General features: G+C 34.0%; 1 protein-coding gene across 1 annotated transcript in view; it reads left to right on the top strand.

Moving 5' to 3' along the window:
* Positions 1-552: 552 nt before the first annotated feature.
* The window catches only part of LOC145270981 (uncharacterized), a 276,865-nt gene continuing 252,262 nt past the window's right edge, over positions 553-25,155 (top strand). Inside the window, exons 1-3 of the mRNA XM_080126519.1 lie at positions 553-835; positions 4,206-4,399; positions 20,729-20,799. Coding sequence (XP_079982645.1) covers positions 825-835; positions 4,206-4,399; positions 20,729-20,799 — 276 coding nt within the window. The 5' untranslated portion in view covers positions 553-824. The remainder of the gene's footprint in view (positions 836-4,205; positions 4,400-20,728; positions 20,800-25,155) is intronic.

Raw genomic sequence — 25,155 nt, 5'->3', positions numbered from 1 at the left:
CCATTTCCCACCTCTCGGGAGCTGGTCCCCTTTTTCCCTTCCCCCTCCCTTCACTCCTCACATTAATAATTGGCCTTGTGCCTAATTTGCTCGGTGGGGGAGCAAATAAATACCATCTGTTCTTCAGATGCTGCACTTCTATTTCTTGTTCTCTTTCAGTGGAGGAGAAATCCTTCACGACTGAGACAATTTTTATTTTTGTACCTTTTCTCCACGTTAAAAAACGACCCTGGTGTCTAACTCTGTCCCGTGGGGAGGCATAGTAAATAGGTACATCGGGTTATATAGGGGGGGGTAAATCTGTTTTGTGCGTTGGAGGTACTTAAAGAAAATGAAAGAAGTAGAGGAAGGAAAAAAGAAAGAAAGGAAGACGGAAAAAAGAAAGAAAGAATTCTTGGCCTTCATTTGTGGATTTGGTCCTCTTATCTTGCTCTGCACGTGACAGTCATTTTCTTTGCGGTAGTCCTATTTGCTTTCGGTAGTCTCTCTCTCTCTCTCTCTCTCTCTCTCTCTCTCTCTCTCTCTCTCTCTCTCTCTCTCTCTCTCTAAATCGAAGTACAAAAAAAAAAAAAAGAAAAATAGTGTCAAGACAATTAAATTACGATCAAAAGGTCATCCATTAAGATTTGGATATTTATTTGTGAAAATTGAAAACAACGAAAACAAACAAACAAAAAATCCTGATCACATTCCAGTGCCTTTTGACTGTTTATTTATTTATTTTATTTATTTATTTATTTATTTGTTTTTACGAAGACTTACGTCAAAACTTAAGACTAAAAACAGTCAAACGTCCGTTCAGATTGCAATACTGATTAAAAATTATGGCGACAAAGTAAGTGTTCATTTATTTAACCCCCCCCCTTTTGTTTTCATTTTCTTTTTTGGTAAATTTTCAGATTAGGTCCACCTCCATAATTTTCTTTTAAATGACGACTTCTGTAGGTTTTGGACTATGCTGAATACGAAAATCGCATTGAAATTTTGCAGAAATAATTAGTTATCGAGATATAAAAAGTTGTATTACGCATTGTATTCTTTAGCGGCCATCTTTTTACGCGCGAGCGCCATAAACAACTCTACTCATCTATGACTGACACTGCACGCGCGTAAAAAAAGATGGCCACCAAAGAATACAATGCATAATACAACTTTTTATATCTCGATAACTACTTATTTCTGCAAAATTTAAATGCGGTTTTCGTATTCAGCATAGTCGAAAATTTATAAAAGGTGTCATTGAAAAGAAAATTATGGCGGTGGACCTAATCTAAAAAAAAATACCTTTTTTTTTTTTTTTTTTTTTTTTTAACGGAAACCGAGTTAAGCAACGTTTGTATCCCTATGGCTTTTTGGTTTTTATCCAGAATTCAACCTAAGAATTAAAAAAACGGTATTTTTTACGACCTGCCCCAGCGTAGTAAACACCCCTAACCACCCATGTTAAGAACCGCTTTCGGAATAACCACCCCAACCTTCTCATGTTAAAAACGGCTTTCAAGGCTGTGGGGGGGGTATTCCGAAAGCCGTTCTTAACATAAGGAGGTGTTTATAATACGTTGGGGCACGTCGTAAAATATTACGAAAACAAATACAGAAATTTGGGTACTTGTTAAGATATAGTCGACAAATCGATTTTTTTTTTGTTGTTGTTTAATATATCATTTAAAGCAAAAACAATATTACGTATTTATTTGTCATGTCAGAAATAGTAATATATCCAAAAATTACGAAAAATCATGGAGTAGAACACCTGCTATTGTATTTTTAGTAAAAAAAAAAAAAAAAAAAAAAAAAAAAAAAAAACTATCACTATAAAAAAACAAATATTGCAGAAAGTATTCTTTTCAGAGTTATGTCGCCCTGCCTTTAGCCTCCTACTGCCTTACCCAATTTTCCGTAAGAATTACTTTTGGCGCTTCAGGAGAAGCGTGGACCCTGCGTAAACGAGTTTCAATTTAATGACTGCTCCCTGAGGTTTTCTTTCACTTTCTTGGGTTTGTATTACTGTACACATAGATTCGAAAAAGTTGTCAAAAAACAAATATATAACAAATAAATGTTATCAAAGGCAAGGTAAGTTACTTTTCTACCTAACTGGATAATTTTCTAGTGTTTTTATTTAATGTAACATTTTTATTCAGCTCGAAAAACATACAGTGTTTACCGATGTATCGGAAAATTCAAAATGGCGCTCAACTCTCTCTCTCTTTGAGATGATAAGTTTGGGAAAAGGATTTAAAAATAAAAAAAAAATATGCAAAATACTGTTTAAAACCCACCGAATATATGTCAGCCTATGTTACGGTAACATATATCGAGGGAGTTTCTAACAGTAGTTTGTCTAGTTTTTTTATTTATAACTCTTTTTCCAAACCTTACCGTGTCTAAGAGAGAGTTGGATGCCATTTTAAATTTTCCAACACATCGGTAAACACTATGTTTTTTCGAGCTGAATAAACATGTTACATTAAATAAAAACATTAGAAACTTATGCAGTTAGGTAGAAAAGTAACTTATCTTTCCTTCGGTAACATTTATTTGTTATGTTTGTTTTTTGACAACTTTTCCGAATCTGTGTACAGTAATACAAACCCCTTTTGTGCCTGCCCTGTTCTTTAAACATATTTTATTAAGAAAATAAAACAATTAGCTTTCCTAAACCCTTTATGTTGGGTGAATTATTATATTTTGAATGTTGTTGTGCTCTGTCAATCTACTGACTTTCGTCATTACTATTAATATCTGTCAAAGAAGAAATTAAGGTCTGCTGTTTGACCTGCCATTTGTCCACCATTGGACTGAATCAACAGAGGACTCATGGAGGCTACCCGACTTGCATGAGTATCAGTTTATTAAATTGTTAGGTGAAAGTACAGAATAGTTACAAAACAACTTCACCTCCCTGTGTTAAGAATGGTTTTCTAAATAATAACGTTATTTCAGCACGGTCCGTATTTTGCATGAGTATCAATTAATTAAATTGTTAGGTGAGAGTACAGAATAGTTACAAAACAACCTCCGCTCCCTATGTTAAGAATGGTTTTCTTAATAACGTTATTATTTCAGCATAGTCAGTATTCTGCATGAGTACCAATTAAATTGTTAGGTGAAAGTTGTGTAGTTTAACGGGTCCTTCTGCAGTTTAATTAACCGTTTTTCCGTAAGTAACGCGCCGACATTTTCCGAGTAGAATAACCGTTTAACATTTCACAGAAATTCTGTGTTTACATTTGGGAGCTGCGTCCACCACAACCCCCCCCCCCCCAAATGTAAACACAGAATTTCTGTGAAATGTTCAACCGTATTCTACTCGGTAAATGTCGCCGCGTTATTTATCTTTACCACATGTACGGCAAAAATATGCTGTGCTTGCGTCTACAACAATGGTCACAACTCATAACGTAAAGAATTACATTGCTCAATATCCAGAAAGCTACTTATTTGCGGAAATTTAAATGAAATATTTTTTTTTTCAGCATACTGGAAAACTTATAAAAATCGTTATTTTAAAAGGAAAATGTTCAGCTGGAAATCAAATAATTTTTTTATAAATATGGACAAATATGGCCGCCGCGTTACATTACTATACAAAACATGCAGAAAAGTATCTTTTCAATATCACGAAAACTAGTTGCTGGCGCCGATTTTAAATGTGATATTTGTTTTCAGCATACCTGAAACCCATTGAAAACAAGTTTTTTAAGGTAGGTTTTGTGTTGGTCTATCAGGCAACAATTAGCATAGACTTTAAAGGTAAACGTGTTCAATGACACTTCTGCATTACCCGAATGGCGCCATTGTTAGGGAGGGGCGATAACTCCAATTTCGTTTTGTCAAAAATCACTGCAAGCAAATAGCAAAGAAGATTTTTCTTTTCCGAACACAAAAATATTTGAAAACCAATTTATTTAATTATTGCATAAAAATGTATAAATATATGAATTGTAAAAACATTTATTGAAAAGTCTGCGTAAGAAAATATCATTTTATTAAAACAAGTTTGGCGCTTCTACACTATTGGGACGAAATTTTGTAGTCGATAAATGGAGTTTTCAGATTAAAAAAAAAACAACAAAAAACACTGGTTTCTACTGATTTTTGTCAATTCTTTTGTAAGGTAGGTTTTGGGTTGGTTTATCAGGCCACAATTATCGAATTTATTCCGAAATTGAATTTAATTTAATTTTCTTTTCCTGTTTTAGTTTGGTCCGTGGAAGTTTGTCCGTCATCAATAACAGCATTAATTATGTTCCGATGGGTTCTTGGACGCTAAATCGCGTTCAAGACGTTTACAACAAAGTCAAAGATACGTCACCGAATGTGGTGTCGAAGTCTCTCGACAGAGTCGAATCAGTGGTCCAGCAATTCATTGCAAATCCCGAAGAAACGACGTTCGGTAAGTGACAACCATTTCCGTTGCATATTATTTCGGCATTCCGGCATATTTCTCGAGATATTGCGTTCTTGTATTTCTTCTAATACCAAAAATCTTAATATTTTGTCCAAACATATAAGTAAGCAGTTTTGAAGAATAGCGGAAATATTGTATCAATTATGTGCTTCCATACCTCGATTGACAGACCTGCCGCCATCTTTGAAACTTAGGGTCTCGTTTTATGTACCATTACCGAAGTTTGACGTTCTGATCTACACGCAGGGGGCATAACTCCGAAAAAAAAATTTTTCGATTACTTATGTCATGTAATGGCTGCAATATTTTTTGTCTGTAATGATAGACTAGGTGTATCAGAATTTTTGTAGGAATTTTTGACACCCCTAACACGTTCTGATCTACACGCAGGGGACAATATAGATCTTATTCATGCTGACCCTTTGGGTTTTGGCGATCCAGAATAATAGGCGACTTGAAATCCGCCGGAGATGGTGTCAGATAAAAACTTTGCATTGATATAGAAATGGGTGTTTGTTAAGCAAAAATCATATTACGTACTTACTTGTCATGCCAAAAATAGTAATATATCCATAAATTACGAAAATTATCGAGTAGAAAGTTATTTATAGTTAAAAGTAATTTTTGTGGAAACTTGGGTAAAATTGCCTTTTCTTAGACGTTGTAAAGTAGGCAGTAGGAGTCTACACGCAGGGGACATAACTCCGAAAAAAATATTTTCGATTACTTATGTCATGTAATGGCTGCAATATTTTTTGTCTGTAATGATAGACTAGGTGTATCAGAATTTTTGTAGGAATTTTTGACACCCCTAACACGAAACTGCGAATAAAATATAAAAAAAACTCGTAATTTCTCTTTTAAAAGTGGGTTGTTTATTTTATTTATGGATTATACTTCCAAAATAAACTATTAAAGTTGTATAAAAAGTAATAGAAATATATTTTTTTTATTTTTTAAAAAACAGTAATGAAATTAATTGAATGTTACGAGTTCAGTATTTTTCAATTTTTAAACTTAAAAAATCTATCAAAATTTTTCTATTGATTCTCTTTTTACGAATATAATATTTTAGACAAACGTTTTTTTTTTAATTCACGCCCCCCCCCATTTTGAAATGTCTATTAAAAAGTAAATAATTAATTTACTCACCAAAGTTTTATATATAACAAATTGAAGATAAAAAATCAATAAATAATATATTCAAATTTAAAACAAAAAAGTGTTTTTTATAAATTTACCTGTAAAGTCAGAAGTTTAAAACCTTTTTTTTTTTAATAATCACGTTGTTGTTTTTTTTGTTTTTTGGGGTTTTTTTTTTAAATGAAACCTTGGTCCTTGCTCCTTTAATTGAAAAAAATGAGGGTTTAAATTACATTTTTCGAGTAGTTATAAGCTTGGAAAGACATGGGGTCGAATTATTCAATATTTTTCACAAAGTTTCTGACACACCTAGTTCTGATCCCCATCTGGCATCAATTGAAATGAATGGCTCTCGTCTTACGGAGTTTTGACAAGCTTCTGGGCTTGACCTTTACTCCTGATCTGAAATGGAACATGTACATTAAATCTGTTGCCAAGGCCGCTGGAAAAATGGTGGGATCCTTCTATTGATCCAGTAGATATCTCACTGCTGATACAATTCTCTATCTATATAAGAGCCAGGTATGTCCAAGGATGAAGTACTGTTGACACATTTGGGCAGGAGCTGCTAGAAAGGACTTATCCTGCCTTGATAGAGTTTAAAATAGACTTTGTAGCCTCTGGCAAATGCTCGACTGAGCTTCAGTCTATGGCCTCCTCTTGCCAAACTTTCATGTAAAACCCTTGTCTAGCTGAAAACACTATCAATAATCCCGCCACTCTGTGCCTAAACCTAAATGTAGATGCACTTAACAAAGATTCTTTCTTAGAACTGCACGCCTGTGGAACTGTCTTCCGTTCTCCTGCTTTCCAGCTGACTACAATCTGATTGCCTTCAAGTCCAATGTAAACAAGTTCTTGATGAGCCATTCCACTTAAGTTAACAAATTTACCTTATTTCTATTACTAACAATTACTATATTATTCAATTGACTACTGTACACTCTTAGATCTTATCCTCGAGTGGTCTCTGGTCTTGATGTGGTTATGCCTATGTAAAAAAAAAATGTAGGGATTTGGGCAGGAAGATGTCGATTCACGTTACACTTGAACTTCTGCATGTCAGTACAATTGGGGTAGCAGGTACCTGGAATGGATTTCCAAAGTCTAGCGGTTCTGGGGAAGAAACTACTGGAATAGAAAGATCTTTTGCATCTAGGGATCTCTACTGTGTGGGGGTGGGATTTACCTGCCTGTCGAGGGTGTTTACGTTTTGGGGGCACAAGTGCTTGCAGTTCGTCATTCACCGTTAAAATACTTGTAGAAAAGGCAGAGATGCTACATTTCATCGATGGGACAGAGGCTGAAGCTTGGATCACAGTTCAGGACCTATCAGATTGGCGACTCTCTTTTGAACCTTGTCAAGGAGCGAGAGACTAGTAGCAGATGACCAGCCCAAATATGACAACAATACTCCATACATGGGCGAATGGTGGCCTTATAGAGGTACAGGATACTTTCGGGTGTTAGTAGTTTTCTAGCATGGTAGAGAGAGCCTAACTTCTTTGCAGCAGTCCTGGCAGTGCTTTCAATGTAATTGCTCCAGCTCATGTTTCCCGTGAACGTCAGGCCAAGGAGCTTGAAAGATGTCCTTTCAGATGTGCTTCCATACCTCAATTGACAGACCTGCCGCCATCTTTGAAACTTAGGGTCTCGTTTTACACACCATTACCGAAGTTTGACATATGATACTTTTCTGTAAAAAAAAAAAAAAAACTTTTAATATTTCACATAAAAAAGAAAGTCACAAGAAATAAATATTACATGTAATGATTTTTTTAACTAATTTATTTGATCTAACAATGTTTTATAAAATCTAATATATAAAAACCTATATGTCTGTCTGTCTGCCTGTCTGTCTCCATATTTTCAAACTCTATCTCCTCCGAACCTAAAATTTGCAGAGCAGCGCTAGAGGCCCCAAATGATTGGAATTTTATGGGTCTTTAGCTGGTTAAAATAGTTTTTAAGGGGTCAAAAATGGGTAAAAATTGTACATTATCTTAGTTTATTTTTTATTTTTAATCGGTTCATATGCGTTTCACGTTGGTACAGTGGTAACGTCACCAGCTTTGAATGCTACAGTTTCGGTTTCAGTTTCGATTCTAGCTGATGACAAATACTTATTTTTTAATTTTGAAAGATGTGCTTCCATACCTCAATTGACAGACCTGTCGTCATCTTTGAAACTTAGGGTCTCGTTTTACACACCATTACCGAAGTTTGACATATGATACTTTTCTGTAAAAAAAAAAAAAAAAAAGTCACAAGAAATAAATATTACATGTAATTATTTTTTTAACTAATTTATTTGATCTAAAAGTCTATATATATAAAAGGCAAAATGTGTGTGACCATTTCGTGTATGTCTGGCAAAGGTTTTTCTCGCACACGCACCCGGGGGGGGGGGTTACGATTACTTAGAACTGTTTATATAGGCCGTAAATAATAATATGTAGGATTTGAGAACGCATGTAGCGGCTAGATTTATTTACGTCGATTTTTACAATCTGTTGCCAAGGCTGCTGGAAAAATGGCAGGTGCCCGTTTTAATGAGTTAATGAGGTCAAGTTTGACTGCGGGGCGGGAACGCTTCCCAAGATGTTATAACCCTAACCCACATGTGGCGAGCGACAAATGTTGAATATTTATCTTGCCGAAATCGAGCAAATTAAGTAGACAGGCGAGCTTCGTTGTTAACTGTGAGATATTACGATTTATATGTGCTATAAAAAGTTTTTTAAAAAGTTGTGAAGCGAGCGACCGCTTCTTTGAAAAAAGCCTTTTGTACACATACAGAAAAAGGAACACACATACATACATTTTCGCTTTTATATTTATTGATTTGCTCTTACACACACGCACACACACACACACACACACACATATATATATATATAATTTGAGTTCCTACAGTATAATCAAAACTGAAACCGAAACTTATGAAGAATTCTTGGTAAAATTATTTTTTACAAAAAATGGAAGGTCATAATTAAATGACAGTCACTCGGAACAAAAAAAAGATGTAAGCATGACACAAAATAAATAATACACACGCCATGCTATTGAAATATAGACTAGCAGGACCTGTGGAAATTCCACAGGGGACTCATTCATATGTAATATATTGATGTTGGCATTCTGTAGATCTTCACTGTAAATGGTATTATTGTAGCTCTTTTGTTAAAACTGCAAAAGTATTTATCTAAGCTAGTATAGACGTCCGGCGTAGCCCGGTCATAAAGTACGCTTAAATATGATATTTTAATTCTTGCAGATTTCGTATATATTATTATAGAGTTAATGTTCTGTCGATTTTTATATGTTATAAAGTTGTGATTTCAAAAATAAAAAATATATATCCATATGACTTGAATCGAAACCGAAATAAAAACTTATGAAAAAATGATAAATATATATATATATATATATATATATATATAAATATATATATAGTAAGTTATAAAATATATATGGCGATTAAGCCATTTTTTATTTTATAACTTACTAACTAGCTCTACCTACGTATTGAGCACTGTTGAAGTAAATACTTAAAGTTTACGCATAAATTTATACTTTCGTATATTAATTTTATGTGAGTAAATGAAGTAGTTGTATATATATATATATATATATAATTATTTACTATAATAATTAAATACCTACAGACACTAGTGTTTCAACCTTTCGAGAATCTTCAGTGCAGAGTGTCAAAAAAAAAAGGCAGACATATATGTATTTTTTTCTTATTATTATTACACTTTCACCCCAAACAAGGCACGTTGCCACTTTGATGTAGGGGGCTACTATAAGGGACATACGTTGCAGGCGTACTATGTAGGGAGTTGAGCAGCAAGATGTCTGTTTACATTACACTTGAACTTCTGCATGTCAGTACAGTTGGGGAAGCAGGAACCTGGAAGGGAATTCCAAAGTTTAGCAGTTCTGAGGAAGAAACTATTAGAGTAGAAGGCTTTCTTACATCTAGGGGTCTCAACTGTGAAGGGGTGGGACTTTGCTGCTTGTCGGTTTTGTTGGGGGTATTTTCGTCGAAGGGATACAAGAGTGCCTACTACAACCTTGTTTTTTTGTTTTTTTTGCTCAACACACATCTCTAAACACCCGGACAATGCCGGGCACCCAGGCTAGTTAAAAAATAACCAAAAATTGAATTATTATGCAATTTCTGAAGCCATGAGTAGACACCTTAAAAGTGTAACCATGGGTTTTCAGATATGTGGAACTGATAAGGATGGGAGGGTTACGAGGTCAACTCCGGTTGTTGAGATAAAAGGCATCGTTCAAAATACGAGTGTATTCGATGCCTTCCATAACAAAGACAAAATGTGTTTGTTAGCGATAAAGGAATGGGGTCAAAAGGTCACATATGCCTATCATTGACCCGTCAGCTATTAAAGTGGTAAAAGGGGAGATAAGTATGTCCCCTAATTTCGCAATCTTCAAGGTGTTTGTATCTAGTGAAAACGCAATTTCCCCCCACTTTTCCGTAGAAATTACTTTTAACTATAAATAATCTTATTTTGATGAATTTTCGTAATTCTTTAATATAGTACTATTTTCGACATGACAATTAAGTATTGTTGTTGTTTTTGCAAAAACAACATATTTTTAAAAATTAAGTACGGATTTTTGCTTTTTTTTTTTTTTTTTTTTTTTTTGCAAACCGGATATAATTTTAAAAATTAAGTAAGTATTGTTATTTTTTTGCAAAAACAACATATTAAAAATAAGTGTTGTTTTTCTTTCTTTTTTTTTTTTTTAGAATGTATGAAGAAGGTTAGGGTTAGGATAAGGTTAATTTAAAAAAAAAAAAACAAAGTGACGCATGCATGGTCCACAGTGAACGAGGCATAAAAAAAATGTCTACGTTCACCATTTGTCCACCCACCCAAAAAGTCCCCAGGGGACGTCAAATCCTGGTGAAAATGAACAAACGGTGCAGTTTTAGGCCTTAACATATGTAAATTTGAGTTCTGCACCATGAAAAAAAAGAAATGACTAAGTCCATTATTTGTCCCCCTTTCCCCATTTAGCCCCAAAAGTCCTCAAGGCCTTAACACGTTTAAATTTGAGTTCAGCACCATGCAAAACTGCTAAATAGACATACACAGAAAATTATGGACAAATATGGTAAAATAGTCCCAAAAATGGAGTGTTTTTATTAATCCTAAAAGAACCCCTGGGTCACACCCAAGAGTTATCGCGAAGTATAGACAAACAAAATTATATAGAAATCAGTTAGTTACAACTTTTCAGAAAGTTTTATAAAAATCCAAGGCATCAATTTTTTTCTTTTAATATGCATAGAAGTGTCAATTTTAGCCATTTTAACCCGAAAGGCACCCTTAGGGGCGCAACCGGAGTTTTCCCGGAAAATCCATTCTGTTACTTTTTTTACTCATATCATGTTTAATGTTTGTGCAAAATTTCAAAATATTCCAAGCAGTAGTTATTGAGAAAAGTGTGGACAGACGAACGGACAAGGGTGAATTTACAGGTCAACTCTCCTTTTGTCGGGGGGGGGGGTGACCAAATAGACTTGAATTATTACGCCATGTCCAAAGACGTAAGTAGACACATTTAAAAGTGTAACCATGGGTTTTCTGATATGTGAAACGAATAAGGGTGGGAGGGGTTACGAGGTCAACTCCGGTTGTTAAGATAAAAGACATCGTTCAAAATACAAGTGTGTTCGATGCCTTCCATAATCAAAACTGAAACCGAAACTTACGAAGAATTCTTGGTAAAATTATTTTTTACAAAAAATGGAAGGTCATAATTAAATGACAGTCACTCGGAAGAAAAAAAGATGTAAGCATGACACAAAATAAATAACACACACGCCATGCTATTGAAATATAGACTAGCAGGACCTGTGGAAATTCCACAGGGGACTCATTCATATGTAATATATTGATGTTGGCACTCTGTAGATCTTCACTGTAAATGATATTATTGTAGCTCTTTTGTTAAAACTGCAAAAGTATTTATCTAAGCTAGTATAGACGTCCGGCGTAGCCCGGTCATAAAGTACGCTTAAATATGATATTTTAATTCTTGCAGATTTCGTATATATTATTATAGAGTTAATGTTCTGTCGATTTTTATATGTTATAAAGTTGTGATTTCAAAAATAAAAAATATATATCCATATGACTTGAATCAAAACCGAAATAAAAACTTATGAAAAAATGATAAATATATATATATATATATATATATATATATATATAGTAAGTTATAAAATATATATGGCGATTAAGCCATTTTTTATTTTATAACTTACTAACTAGCTCTACCTACGTATTGAGCACTGTTGAAGTAAATACTTAAAGTTTACGCATAAATTTATACTTTCGTATATTAATTTTATGTGAGTAAATGAAGTAGTTATATATATATATATATATATATATATATATATATATATATATATATATATATATAATTATTTACTATAATAATTAAATACCTACAGACACTAGTGTTTCAACCTTTCGGGAATCTTCAGTGCAGAGTGTCAAAAAAAAAAGGCAGACATATATGTATTTTTTTCTTATTATTATTACACTTTCACCCCAAACAAGGCACGTTGCCACTTTGATGTAGGGGGCTACTATAAGGGACATACGTTGCAGGCGTACTATGTAGGGAGTTGAGCAGCAAGATGTCTGTTTACATTACACTTGAACTTCTGCATGTCAGTACAGTTGGGGAAGCAGGAACCTGGAAGGGAATTCCAAAGTTTAGCAGTTCTGAGGAAGAAACTATTAGAGTAGAAGGCTTTCTTACATCTAGGGATCTCAACTGTGAAGGGGTGGGACTTTGCTGCTTGTCGGTTTTGTTGGGGGTATTTTCGTCGAAGGGATACAAGAGTGCCTACTACAACCTTGTTTTTTTGTTTTTTTTGCTCAACACACATCTCTAAACACCCGGACAATGCCGGGCACCCAGGCTGGTTAAAAAATAACCAAAAATTGAATTATTATGCAATTTCTGAAGCCATAAGTAGACACCTTAAAAGTGTAACCATGGGTTTTCAGATATGTGGAACTGATAAGGATGGGAGGGTTACGAGGTCAACTCCGGTTGTTGAGATAAAAGGCATCGTTCAAAATACGAGTGTATTCGATGCCTTCCATAACAAAGACAAAATGTGTTTGTTAGCGATAAAGGAATGGGGTCAAAAGGTCACATATGCCTATCATTGACCCGTCAGCTATTAAAGTGGTAAAAGGGGAGATAAGTATGTCCCCTAATTTCGCAATCTTCAAGGTGTTTGTATCTAGTGAAAACGCAATTTCCCCCCACTTTTCCGTAGAAATTACTTTTAACTATAAATAATCTTATTTTGATGAATTTTCGTAATTCTTTAATATAGTACTATTTTCGACATGACAATTAAGTATTGTTGTTGTTTTTGCAAAAACAACATATTTTTAAAAATTAAGTACGGATTTTTGCTTTTTTTTTTTTTTTTTTTTTTGCAAACCGGATATAATTTTAAAAATTAAGTAAGTATTGTTATTTTTTTGCAAAAACAACATATTAAAAATAAGTGTTGTTTTTCTTTCTTTTTTTTTTTTTAGAATGTATGAAGAAGGTTAGGGTTAGGATAAGGTTAATTTTAAAAAATAAAACAAAGTGACGCATGCATGGTCCACAGTGAACGAGGCATAAAAAAAATGTCTACGTTCACCATTTGTCCACCCACCCAAAAAGTCCCCAGGGGACGTCAAATCCTGGTGAAAATGAACAAACGGTGCAGTTTTAGGCCTTAACATATGTAAATTTGAGTTCTGCACCATGCAAAAAAAAGAAATGACTAAGTCCATTATTTGTCCCCCTTTCCCCATTTAGCCCCAAAAGTCCTCAAGGCCTTAACACGTTTAAATTTGAGTTCAGCACCATGCAAAACTGCTAAATAGACATACACAGAAAATTATGGACAAATATGGTAAAATAGTCCCAAAAATGGAGTGTTTTTATTAATCCTAAAAGAACCCCTGGGTCACACCCAAGAGTTATCGCGAAGTATAGACAAACAAAATTATATAGAAATCAGTTAGTTACAACTTTTCAGAAAGTTTTATAAAAATCCAAGGCATCAATTTTTTTCTTTTAATATGCATAGAAGTGTCAATTTTAGCCATTTTAACCCGAAAGGCACCCTTAGGGGGCGCAACCGGAGTTTTCCCGGAAAATCCATTCTGTTACTTTTTTTACTCATATCATGTTTAATGTTTGTGCAAAATTTCAAAATATTCCAAGCAGTAGTTATTGAGAAAAGTGTGGACAGACGAACGGACAAGGGTGAATTTACAGGTCCACTCTCCTTTTGTCGGGGGGGGGGGGTGACCAAATAGACTTGAATTATTACGCCATGTCCAAAGACGTAAGTAGACACATTTAAAAGTGTAACCATGGGTTTTCTGATATGTGAAACGAATAAGGGTGGGAGGGGTTACGAGGTCAACTCCGGTTGTTAAGATAAAAGACATCGTTCAAAATACAAGTGTATTCGATGCCTTCCATAATCAAAACTGAAACCGAAACTTACGAAGAATTCTTGGTAAAATTATTTTTTACAAAAAATGGAAGGTCATAATTAAATGACAGTCACTCGGAAGAAAAAAAGATGTAAGCATGACACAAAATAAATAACACACACGCCATGCTATTGAAATATAGACTAGCAGGACCTGTGGAAATTCCACAGGGGACTCATTCATATGTAATATATTGATGTTGGCATTCTGTAGATCTTCACTGTAAATGGAGATGCTCTGATATTATTGTAGCTCTTTTGTTAAAACTGCAAAAGTATTTATCTAAGCTAGTATAGACGTCCGGCGTAGCCCGGTCATAAAGTACGCTTAAATATGATATTTTAATTCTTGCAGATTTCGTATATATTATTATAGAGTTAATGTTCTGTCGATTTTTATATGTTATAAAGTTGTGATTTCAAAAATAAAAAATATATATCCATATGACTTGAATCGAAACCGAAATAAAAACTTATGAAAAAATAATAAATATATATATATATATATATATATATATATATATATAGTACGTTATAAAATATATATGGCGATTAAGCCATTTTTTATTTTATAACTTACTAACTAGCTCTACCTACGTATCGAGCACTGTTGAAGTAAATACTTAAAGTTTACGCATAAATTTATACTTTCGTATATTAATTTTATGTGAGTAAATGAAGTAGTTATATATATACATATATATATATATATATATATATATATATATATATATATATATATAATTATTTACTATAATAATTAAATACCTACAGACACTAGTGTTTCAACCTTTCGGGAATCTTTAGTGCAGAGTGTCAAAAAAAAAAGGCAGACATATGTATTTTTTTCTTCTTATTTTTACACTTTCACCCCAAACAAGGAACAGTGCCACTTTGATGTAGGGGGCTACTATCAGGGACATACGTTGCAGGCGTACTATGTAGGGAGTTGAGCAGCAAGATGTCTGTTTACATTACACTTGAACTTCTGCATGTCAGTACAGTTGGGGAAGCAGGAACCTGGAAGGGAATTCCAAAGTTTAGCAGTTCTGAGGAAGAAACTAATAGAGTAGAAGGCTTTCTTACATCTAGGGATCTGAACTGTGAAGGGGTGGGACTTTGCTGCTTGTCGGTTTTGTTGGGGGTATTTTCGTCGAAGGGATACAAGAGTGCCTACTACAACCTTGTTTTTTTGTTTTTTTTTTTGCTCAACACACATCTCTAAACACCCGGACAATGCCGGGCACCCAGGCTAGTTAAAGAATAACCAAAAATTGAATTATTATGCAATTTCTGAAGCCATAAGTAGACACCTTAAAAGTGTAACCATGGGTTTTCAGATATGTGGAACTGATAAGGATGGGAGGGTTACGAGGTCAACTCTGGTTGTTGAGATAAAAGGCATCGTTCAAAATACGAGTGTATTCGATGCCTTCCATAACAAAGACAAAATGTGTTTGTTAGCGATAAAGGAATGGGGTCAAAAGATCACATATGCCTATCATTGACCCGTCAGCTATTAAAGTGCTAAAAGGGGGGATAAGTATGCCCCCTAATTTCGCAATCTTCAAGGTGTTTGTATCTAGTGAAAACGCAATTTCCCCCCACTTTTCCGTAGAAATTACTTTTAACTATAAATAATCTTATTTTGATGAATTTTCGTAATTTTTTAATATAGTACTATTTTCGACATGACAATTAAGTATTGTTGTTGTTTTTGCAAAAACAACATATTTTTAAAAATTAAGTACGGATTTTTGCTTTTTTTTTTTTTTTTTTGCAAACCGGATATAATTTTAAAAATTAAGTAAGTATTGTTATTTTTTTGCAAAAACAACATATTAAAAATAAGTGTTGTTTTTCTTTCTTTTTTTTTTTTTAGAATGTATGAAGAAGGTTAGGGTTAGGATAAGGTTTATTTAAAAAAAAAAACAAAGCGAAGCATGCATGGTCCACAGTGAACGAGGCATAAAAAAAATGTCTACGTTCACCATTTGTCCACCCACCCAAAAGTCCCCAGGGGACGTCAAATCCTGGTGAAAGTGAACAAATGGTGCAGTTTTAGGTCTTAACATATTTAAATTTGAGTTTTGCACCATGCAAAAAAAGAAATGACTAAGTCCATCATTTGTCCCCTCTCCCCATTTAGCCCCAAAAGTCCTCAAGGCCTTAACATGTTTAAATTTGAGTTCAGCACCATGCAAAACTGCTAAATAGACATATATATATATATATGCATATACTTTATTAAGACACAACAATAACAAAGACAGGATGTGTTTGTTAGTGATAAAGGAATGGGGTCAAAAGGTCATTGACCCTTTGGAGGGGGGGTAATCAAAAATAAGCAGACTTAAATTGGTTGATGTAGATGAGCTCCAATCTATGGTCCCCCCCTTTCAGATAGAGTTGTATAACAAATTCAAAATGAGTCTAAGAGAATTTGGCGCTACTAGAGTGTGATTCCTGCCCTGTTTTTCGGGTTTAAGGTGATTCTTGTACGAGCCTTTCTAGTCTCGCACAAAAACATGCGTTCACATCTCAAGCCATTTTTCTTGTCATACACATACGCACACACAAACATACGTGCGCACATACACACACGTACATACACTCACATTCACGTGCATATACACACACGCTAACATACACAAATGTACTCACATACGCGCACACGTACGCACACATGGACAACATCATTTCCCCTTTCAAAGGAAATCCACACATGCGCAAAAGACCACAGGAAACAACTATAAAAGCAAGAGACCTGAGCTGTTTCCTTCTTTTTTCGAACCAGCTTCCAACCTGAACGTTCGACAGACCAACCGCGTGCCCTTTCGGGGCACGCGTGCAGGTCACGTCCCCTGCTACTGTATGTGGGGCAAGAGCTAACAGACAGTACGTACACTTTATACGCTTTCTCTCTCCATGAACTGGATTGACTTTTTCACTCTTCTTTCCCTTTTGCTTTGGTCCATCAACCAGACAAGTTCGCATTCACAGCTAGTGGCCTGAAGACATTTCCACGTGGACAAGTACCAACATGTGCGTGCAGCTTTACTGATATCAGCTCTCTATCTTTTTCTTTGTCTACACGCTGGACTGTCATTTCTCGTTCCACTACATTACTCACTCCTCTTTCCACGCGCGGACATGAACACGAGTTACACCTAAAACATTCATTTTTCAACAGAAAATAAACGACATATTTATTTTATCCATCGATTGAGTTTTGTTTCCTTCTTTCCATTCATTACATTATTTTCTTTTGTAGTGAGTTAGGATATTTATATCCTGGTCCGCAACATTCTTACCAAAGGAGGACAAAAAAAAACTTCTTGACATTATTCTATTCCATAAAACATGTTGAAAAATCCATAAAACAAACTTTAAATAATCAGAATTAACTTCGGTCGTCAATATTGCAAAATTTAATTTTCACTAATTTAGTAAAAAAAAAATATTGATTAACAAGAACTTATTATTTATCCATTTATTTATTGTAAAATTGAATCATTAATTTAGTAAAAAATTAATTAACAAAAACTTATCCATTTATTCATTGTAAAATTGAATCATTAATTTAGTAAAAAGAATATTAACAAAAACTTGTTTAATGTCCTTTAAGATTGCTACAAAGTGGTTTTGATCTCCTTTTAAAACACACCAGCAGTGTTCATCCAAGTGAGACTGGAGTAGATACTTCATCCCCAGCTAAAAGACGTCTACGGTTGTACTTCATCTAAGGGTGACTTGAGCAGATGCTGTGGAATTCCTCGCTTTTTCTTAAAAATCTCAAACTTGCTACCTTTGTCCTCTCAATTTATTGGGTGTGCGCACCTGTATTTGGATCTACGTAGTCTTCTTGATGATTGACGATTTTGTGATCGTACTCAACTTGATAAAGTTGTCTATAAGCTGATCATTTATCAGAATGTACGTGCAATATGTAATGTCCCTGACCCACTTCCCATAGCAGTAGAGCAACGACACTTGGCACAGTTATTAGTCTTTCTCTACATAGGAACCACCCAGAGTTATGCATTTCTCCCATCGTTTGATGTAGCTTTGGAGACCGTTTTTGTAGAACACCCCAGGTTGATCCTCCAACCACGACGTGACTTCAGAAATCAAAGCTGCATCATCTGGGAAACGCTTTCCTTTCAAAAACAACTTCATGGCTGGAAAGAGGTGAAAGTCAGAGGGTGCAAGGTCAGGAGAGTAGGGAGGATGGGGTAGGATTTCATAACCACTCGCCCTTGCTTCTGATCTGGCAACATGCAAGTTGTGGACCGGAGCATTGTCCTTCAGGAGGAGGGTACCTTTGCTGATCTTGCCCCGCCTCTTGATTTTGATAGCCTCCCTTAATTTCCACAAAAGTGAAGCATAATAGGCTCCTGTAATTGTGGTACCCTTTGCCAGGAAATCTGTCATCACTACTCTGTTCTGGTCCCAGAAGACTGTGAGCATGACCTTACCAGCGGAGGGCTGCACCCTTGCCTTCTTTGGAGGTGGTGAGTCCAAGTGTTTCCACTGCATTGACTGGGCTTTGGTCTCTGGATCATAGTGATGGACCCAGGTTTCATCCTGTGTAATCATTTATTTGAAAAAATTTTGACTCATCTTCTTGCCACATCTCCAAATTCATCCTCGAGCACTCAACGCGTTCTTGCTTCTAGAATGGTGTGAGCAACCTGGGAATCCATCTGGCAGACATGTTATGCATATGCAAATGGTCATGGACGATAGTTCCCACAGACTCTGTACTAATCTTGACATCTTGGGCTATTTGGCGAATAGTAATGCGCCGATCTTCCAAAATGGCAGCCTCAACTTGACGGATAGATGCCTCATCAATGGCAGAAGGGGGGCGAGAGAGAATCAGAGAGAACATGGTCATTTACAGCCTTTGAAGTGTTGCCATAGATGATAGTGTCATCAGCATAAATGTCTACGAATGATCTTAGGATGTGATTAGGGAGATTGTTGATGTAGATCAGGAAGAGAGTTGGACTCAGGATGAACCCCTGAGGCACTTCAGCATTAATACTGTGAGCTTCTGATTTCTGCCCATCAACAACTACTCTTATGAACCTATCAAAGTAAAATGATTTAATAATTGAGAAGACATTTCCACCTATACCGTAGCTGGAGATCTTATGGAGTAGGCCTTTATGCCATACCCTATTAATTAATATTTCAAGAGTAATTGCCCTAGAAAGGAAACCTCCATCGAGATAATCGCTAATCCTATGAGATATAACTGTAAGCACATCTGCTGTAGATCTAGTAGAATGGAAACCATATTTCATGTCACTGAGGAGGTTATTTTTTACTTAGGTGGTTGAATACTTCTCTATTTAACAAAAATTCCAGCAACTGCTGCATGATGCACAAGTAGGAACAGAAAATGAGGGTAGCAGTTATGCAGTGCCCAGAAAACTCATCCACGGAAAACTCGTCTGCGGAAAACTCGTCCACAAAAAACTCGTCCACAAAAAACTCGTCCACGGAAAACTCGTCCACAGAAAACTTTTTATAAATTACTATATATATATATATATATATATATATATATATATATATGAGCAAACAGTTAATAAAATATGTAAAAAAACACTTTGAAATGAGTTAAAAACATTTAATCTGAAAAGGAAACACTAGATAAATGGATAGTCCTTAATCCGTAGAGTTTCGAAGAAATACTTTCCTTCTCATCAGAGGGTAGGAATTAGCAAAATGCGGGATCGGATTTTGCATGCAGAAGTATTTGATGAAACAACAAGTAAGTCAAAGATCTTACTTGAAAACAAAAAAAGTTAAGCAGAGGGAATATGGTGAAGAAAAAGGTGATTACACATGAATGGATAGTCTGGTGGAAGATAAAAAATCCAGTGACGGTAAAATCCAAATGTAAAACTTCAATATATATATATATATATATATATATATATATATATATATATATATATATGTGTGTGTGTGTGTGTGTGTGTTATAAAGAGTAAGGTTACATAGAAACTTCATTACATTATCTAGCCAATAAGAGTTACAGAAAAAGGAATATGGAAGAACTCTTTTTAGAGCATGTCATTTCGAAGTAACCTACATCTAAACTGTCAAGTGTTTAGACCGAAAATTGCCGGAGGAGTTTGGCAGAGTCTGCAAAGGTCAACTCTTTCAACTTTGACCTCTTGGCAGTCAAATTTTCACTGAAAAAACTGATTAAAAAGCTTGCTGCATGTCTGAATACCCTTTATGTAAAATTTCAAATGTTTAGAATAAAATTGGGTGAATAGTTTGCCAGAGACCGCGAAGGTAAAATCTTTTAAACTTTTACCCCTGGGCAGCGACATTTTCGGCCAAAAACCGATTAAAAAGCTTGCCCTATGTGTGAATACACTCTCTTTTTTGTTTTCAGTTAGAAGTTAAAAAGAAACTAAAAAATTTTTCTGTTGGAAATTTAAGATAGTCTCCAGCTTTGTATTCAAAAGTTTTTTAAAATTTCAATTTTTGTGTTTAGTTTTAAAAAATTGCAGATTTTTTCGGTTAGAAGTTTGTATTCAATTAAAAGTTTTAAAAAAAGTCTCTCTTTTTTTCAGAAGAAACTGATACGGCGAGCAACGGAAATCTCCAGTCTTTAAAGTTACCTGAGAACTTGACAGATGAACAGGTAAATATGGGTGTGGGAAGGTTAGGATTAGAGTAAGGGTTAAGAGGTATGGAAGCTTTATGTAAATAGCATTATTTGTTAGGGTTCGAATTAGTAGGTATGGAAGTTTTATGTAAATAGCATTATTTGTTAGGATTAGGGTTAGAGTTAGTAGGTATGGAAGTTTTATGTAAACAGCATTATTTGTTAGGGTTAGAGTTAGTAGGTATGAAAGTTTTATGTAAATAGCATTATTTGTTAGGATTAGGGTTAGTAGGTATGGAAGTTTTATGTAAATAGCATTATTTGTTAGGGTTCGAATTAGTAGGTATGGAAGTTTTATGTAAATAGCATTATTTGTTAGGGTTCGAATTAGTAGGTATGGAAGTTTTATGTAAATAGCATTATTTGTTAGGGTTAGAGTTAGTAGGTATGGAAGTTTTATGTAAATAGCATTATTTGTTAGGGTTCGAATTAGTAGGTATGGAAGTTTTATGTAAATAGCATTATTTGTTAGGGTTAGAGTTAGTAGGTATGGAAGTTTTATGTAAATAGCATTATTTGTTAGGGTTCGAATTAGTAGGTATGGAAGTTTTATGTAAATAGCATTATTTGTTAGGGTTAGAGTTAGTAGGTATGGAAGATTTATGTAAATAGCATTATTTGTTAGGGTTCGAATTAGTAGGTATGGAAGTTTTATGTAAATAGCATTATTTGTTAGGGTTCGAATTAGTAGGTATGGAAGTTTTATGTAAATAGCATTATTTGTTAGGGTTAGAGTTAGTAGGTATGGAAGTTTTATGTAAATAGCATTATTTGTTAGGGTTCGAATTAGTAAGTATGGAAGTTTTATGTAAATAGCATTATTTGTTAGGGTTAGAGTTAGTAGGTATGGAAGTTTTATGTAAATAGCATTATTTGTTAGGGTTCGAATTAGTAGGTATGGAAGTTTTATGTAAATAGCATTATTTGTTAGGGTTCGAATTAGTAGGTATGGAAGTTTTATGTAAATAGCATTATTTGTTAGGGTTAGAGTTAGTAGGTATGGAAGTTTTATGTAAATAGCATTATTTGTTAGGGTTCGAATTAGTAGGTATGGAAGTTTTATGTAAATAGCATTATTTGTTAGGGTTCGAATTAGTAGGTATGGAAGTTTTATGTAAATAGCATTATTTGTTAGGGTTCGAATTAGTAGGTATGGAAGTTTTATGTAAATAGCATTATTTGTTAGGGTTAGAGTTAGTAGGTATGGAAGTTTTATGTAAATAGCATTATTTGTTAGGGTTCGAATTAGTAGGTATGGAAGTTTTATGTAAATAGCATTATTTGTTAGGGTTCGAATTAGTAGGTATGGAAGTTTTATGTAAATAGCATTATTTGTTAGGGTTAGAGTTAGTAGGTATGGAAGTTTTATGTAAACAGAATTATTTGTTAGGGTTAGAGTTAGTAGGTATGGAAGTTTTATGTAAATAGCATTATTTGTTAGGGTTAGATTTAGTAGGTATGAAAGTTTTATGTAAATAGCATTATTTGTTAGGATTAGGGTTAGAGTTAGATGTGGAAGCTTTATATAAAGAGCATTATTTGTTAGGGTTCGAATTAGTAGGTATGGAAGTTTTATGTAAATAGCATTATTTGTTAGGGTTAGAGTTAGTAGGTATGGAAGTTTTATGTAAACAGAATTATTTGTTAGGGTTAGAGTTAGTAGGTATGGAAGTTTTATGTAAATAGCATTATTTGTTAGGGTTAGATTTAGTAGGTATGAAAGTTTTATGTAAATAGCATTATTTGTTAGGATTAGGGTTAGAGTTAGATGTGGAAGCTTTATATAAAGAGCATTATTTGTTAGGGTTCGAATTAGTAGGTATGGAAGTTTTATGTAAATAGCATTATTTGTTAGGGTTAGAGTTAGTAGGTATGGAAGTTTTATGTAAATAGCATTATTTGTTAGGATTAGGGTTAGAGTTAGTAGGTATGGAAGTTTTATGTAAACAGCATTATTTGTTAGGGTTAGAGTTAGTAGGTATGAAAGTTTTATGTAAATAGCATTATTTGTTAGGATTAGGGTTAGAGTTAGATGTGGAAGCTTTATATAAAGAGCATTATTTGTTAGGGTTCGAATTAGTAGGTATGGAAGTTTTATGTAAATAGCATTATTTGTTAGGATTAGGGTTAGAGTTAGATGTGGAAGCTTTATATAAAGAGCATTATTTGTTAGGGTTCGAATTAGTAGGTATGGAAGTTTTATGTAAATAGCATTATTTGTTAGGATTAGGGTTAGAGTTAGATGTGGAAGCTTTATATAAAGAGCATTATTTGTTAGGGTTCGAATTAGTAGGTATGGAAGTTTTATGTAAATAGCATTATTTGTTAGGATTAGGGTTAGAGTTAGATGTGGAAGCTTTATATAAAGAGCATTATTTGTTAGGGTTCGAATTAGTAGGTATGGAAGTTTTATGTAAATAGCATTATTTGTTAGGGTTCGAATTAGTAGGTATGGAAGTTTTATGTAAATAGCATTATTTGTTAGGATTAGGGTTAGAGTTAGATGTGGAAGCTTTATATAAAGAGCATTATTTGTTAGGGTTCGAATTAGTAGGTATGGAAGTTTTATGTAAATAGCATTATTTGTTAGGATTAGGGTTAGAGTTAGATGTGGAAGCTTTATATAAAGAGAATTATTTGTTAGGGTTCGAATTAGTAGGTATGGAAGTTTTATGTAAATAGCATTATTTGTTAGGATTAGGGTTAGAGTTAGATGTGGAAGCTTTATATAAAGAGCATTATTTGTTAGGGTTCGAATTAGTAGGTATGGAAGTTTTATGTAAATAGCATTATTTGTTAGGGTTCGAATTAGTAGGTATGGAAGTTTTATGTAAATAGCATTATTTGTTAGGATTAGGGTTAGAGTTAGATGTGGAAGCTTTATATAAAGAGCATTATTTGTTAGGGTTCGAATTAGTAGGTATGGAAGTTTTATGTAAATAGCATTATTTGTTAGGGTTCGAATTAGTAGGTATGGAAGTTTTATGTAAATAGCATTATTTGTTAGGATTAGGGTTAGAGTTAGATGTGGAAGCTTTATATAAAGAGCATTATTTGTTAGGGTTCGAATTAGTAGGTATGGAAGTTTTATGTAAATAGCATTATTTGTTAGGGTTAGAGTTAGTAGGTATGGAAGTTTTATGTAAATAGCATTATTTGTTAGGATTAGGGTTAGAGTTAGTAGGTATGGAAGTTTTATGTAAACAGCATTATTTGTTAGGGTTAGAGTTAGTAGGTATGAAAGTTTTATGTAAATAGCATTATTTGTTAGGATTAGGGTTAGAGTTAGATGTGGAAGCTTTATATAAAGAGCATTATTTGTTAGGGTTCGAATTAGTAGGTATGGAAGTTTTATGTAAATAGCATTATTTGTTAGGATTAGGGTTAGAGTTAGATGTGGAAGCTTTATATAAAGAGCATTATTTGTTAGGGTTCGAATTAGTAGGTATGGAAGCTTTATGTAAATAGCATTATTTGTTAGGATTAGGGTTAGAGTTAGATGTGGAAGCTTTATATAAAGAGCATTATTTGTTAGGGTTCGAATTAGTAGGTATGGAAGTTTTATGTAAATAGCATTATTTGTTAGGGTTAGAGTTAGTAGGTATGGAAGTTTTATGTAAATAGCATTATTTGTTAGGATTAGGGTTAGAGTTAGTAGGTATGGAAGTTTTATGTAAACAGCATTATATGTTAGGGTTAGAGTTAGTAGGTATGAAAGTTTTATGTAAATAGCATTATTTGTTAGGGTTAGGGTTAGAGTTAGATGTGGAAGCTTTATATAAAGAGCATTATTTGTTAGGGTTCGAATTAGTAGGTATGGAAGTTTTATGTAAATAGCATTATTTGTTAGGATTAGGGTTAGAGTTAGATGTGGAAGCTTTATATAAAGAGCATTATTTGTTAGGGTTCGAATTAGTAGGTATGGAAGCTTTATGTAAATAGCATTATTTGTTAGGATTAGGGTTAGAGTTAGATGTGGAAGCTTTATATAAAGAGCATTATTTGTTAGGGTTCGAATTAGTAGGTATAGAAGCTTTATGTAAATAGCATTATTTGTTAGGATTAGGGTTAGAGTTAGATGTGGAAGCTTTATATAAAGAGCATTATTTGTTAGGGTTCGAATTAGTAGGTATGGAAGTTTTATGTAAATAGCATTATTTGTTAGGATTAGGGTTAGAGTTAGATGTGGAAGCTTTATATAAAGAGCATTATTTGTTAGGGTTCGAATTAGTAGGTATAGAAGTTTTATGTAAATAGCATTATTTGTTAGGGTTAGAGTTAGTAGGTATGGAAGTTTTATGTAAATAGCATTATTTGTTAGGATTAGGGTTA

This window comes from Euprymna scolopes, chromosome 46 (assembly GCF_053919585.1).
Source record: "Euprymna scolopes isolate OS-2025 chromosome 46, ASM5391958v1, whole genome shotgun sequence".
NCBI lineage: Eukaryota > Metazoa > Mollusca > Cephalopoda > Sepiida > Sepiolidae > Euprymna > Euprymna scolopes.
This window is presented reverse-complemented; position numbering and strand designations above follow the sequence as displayed.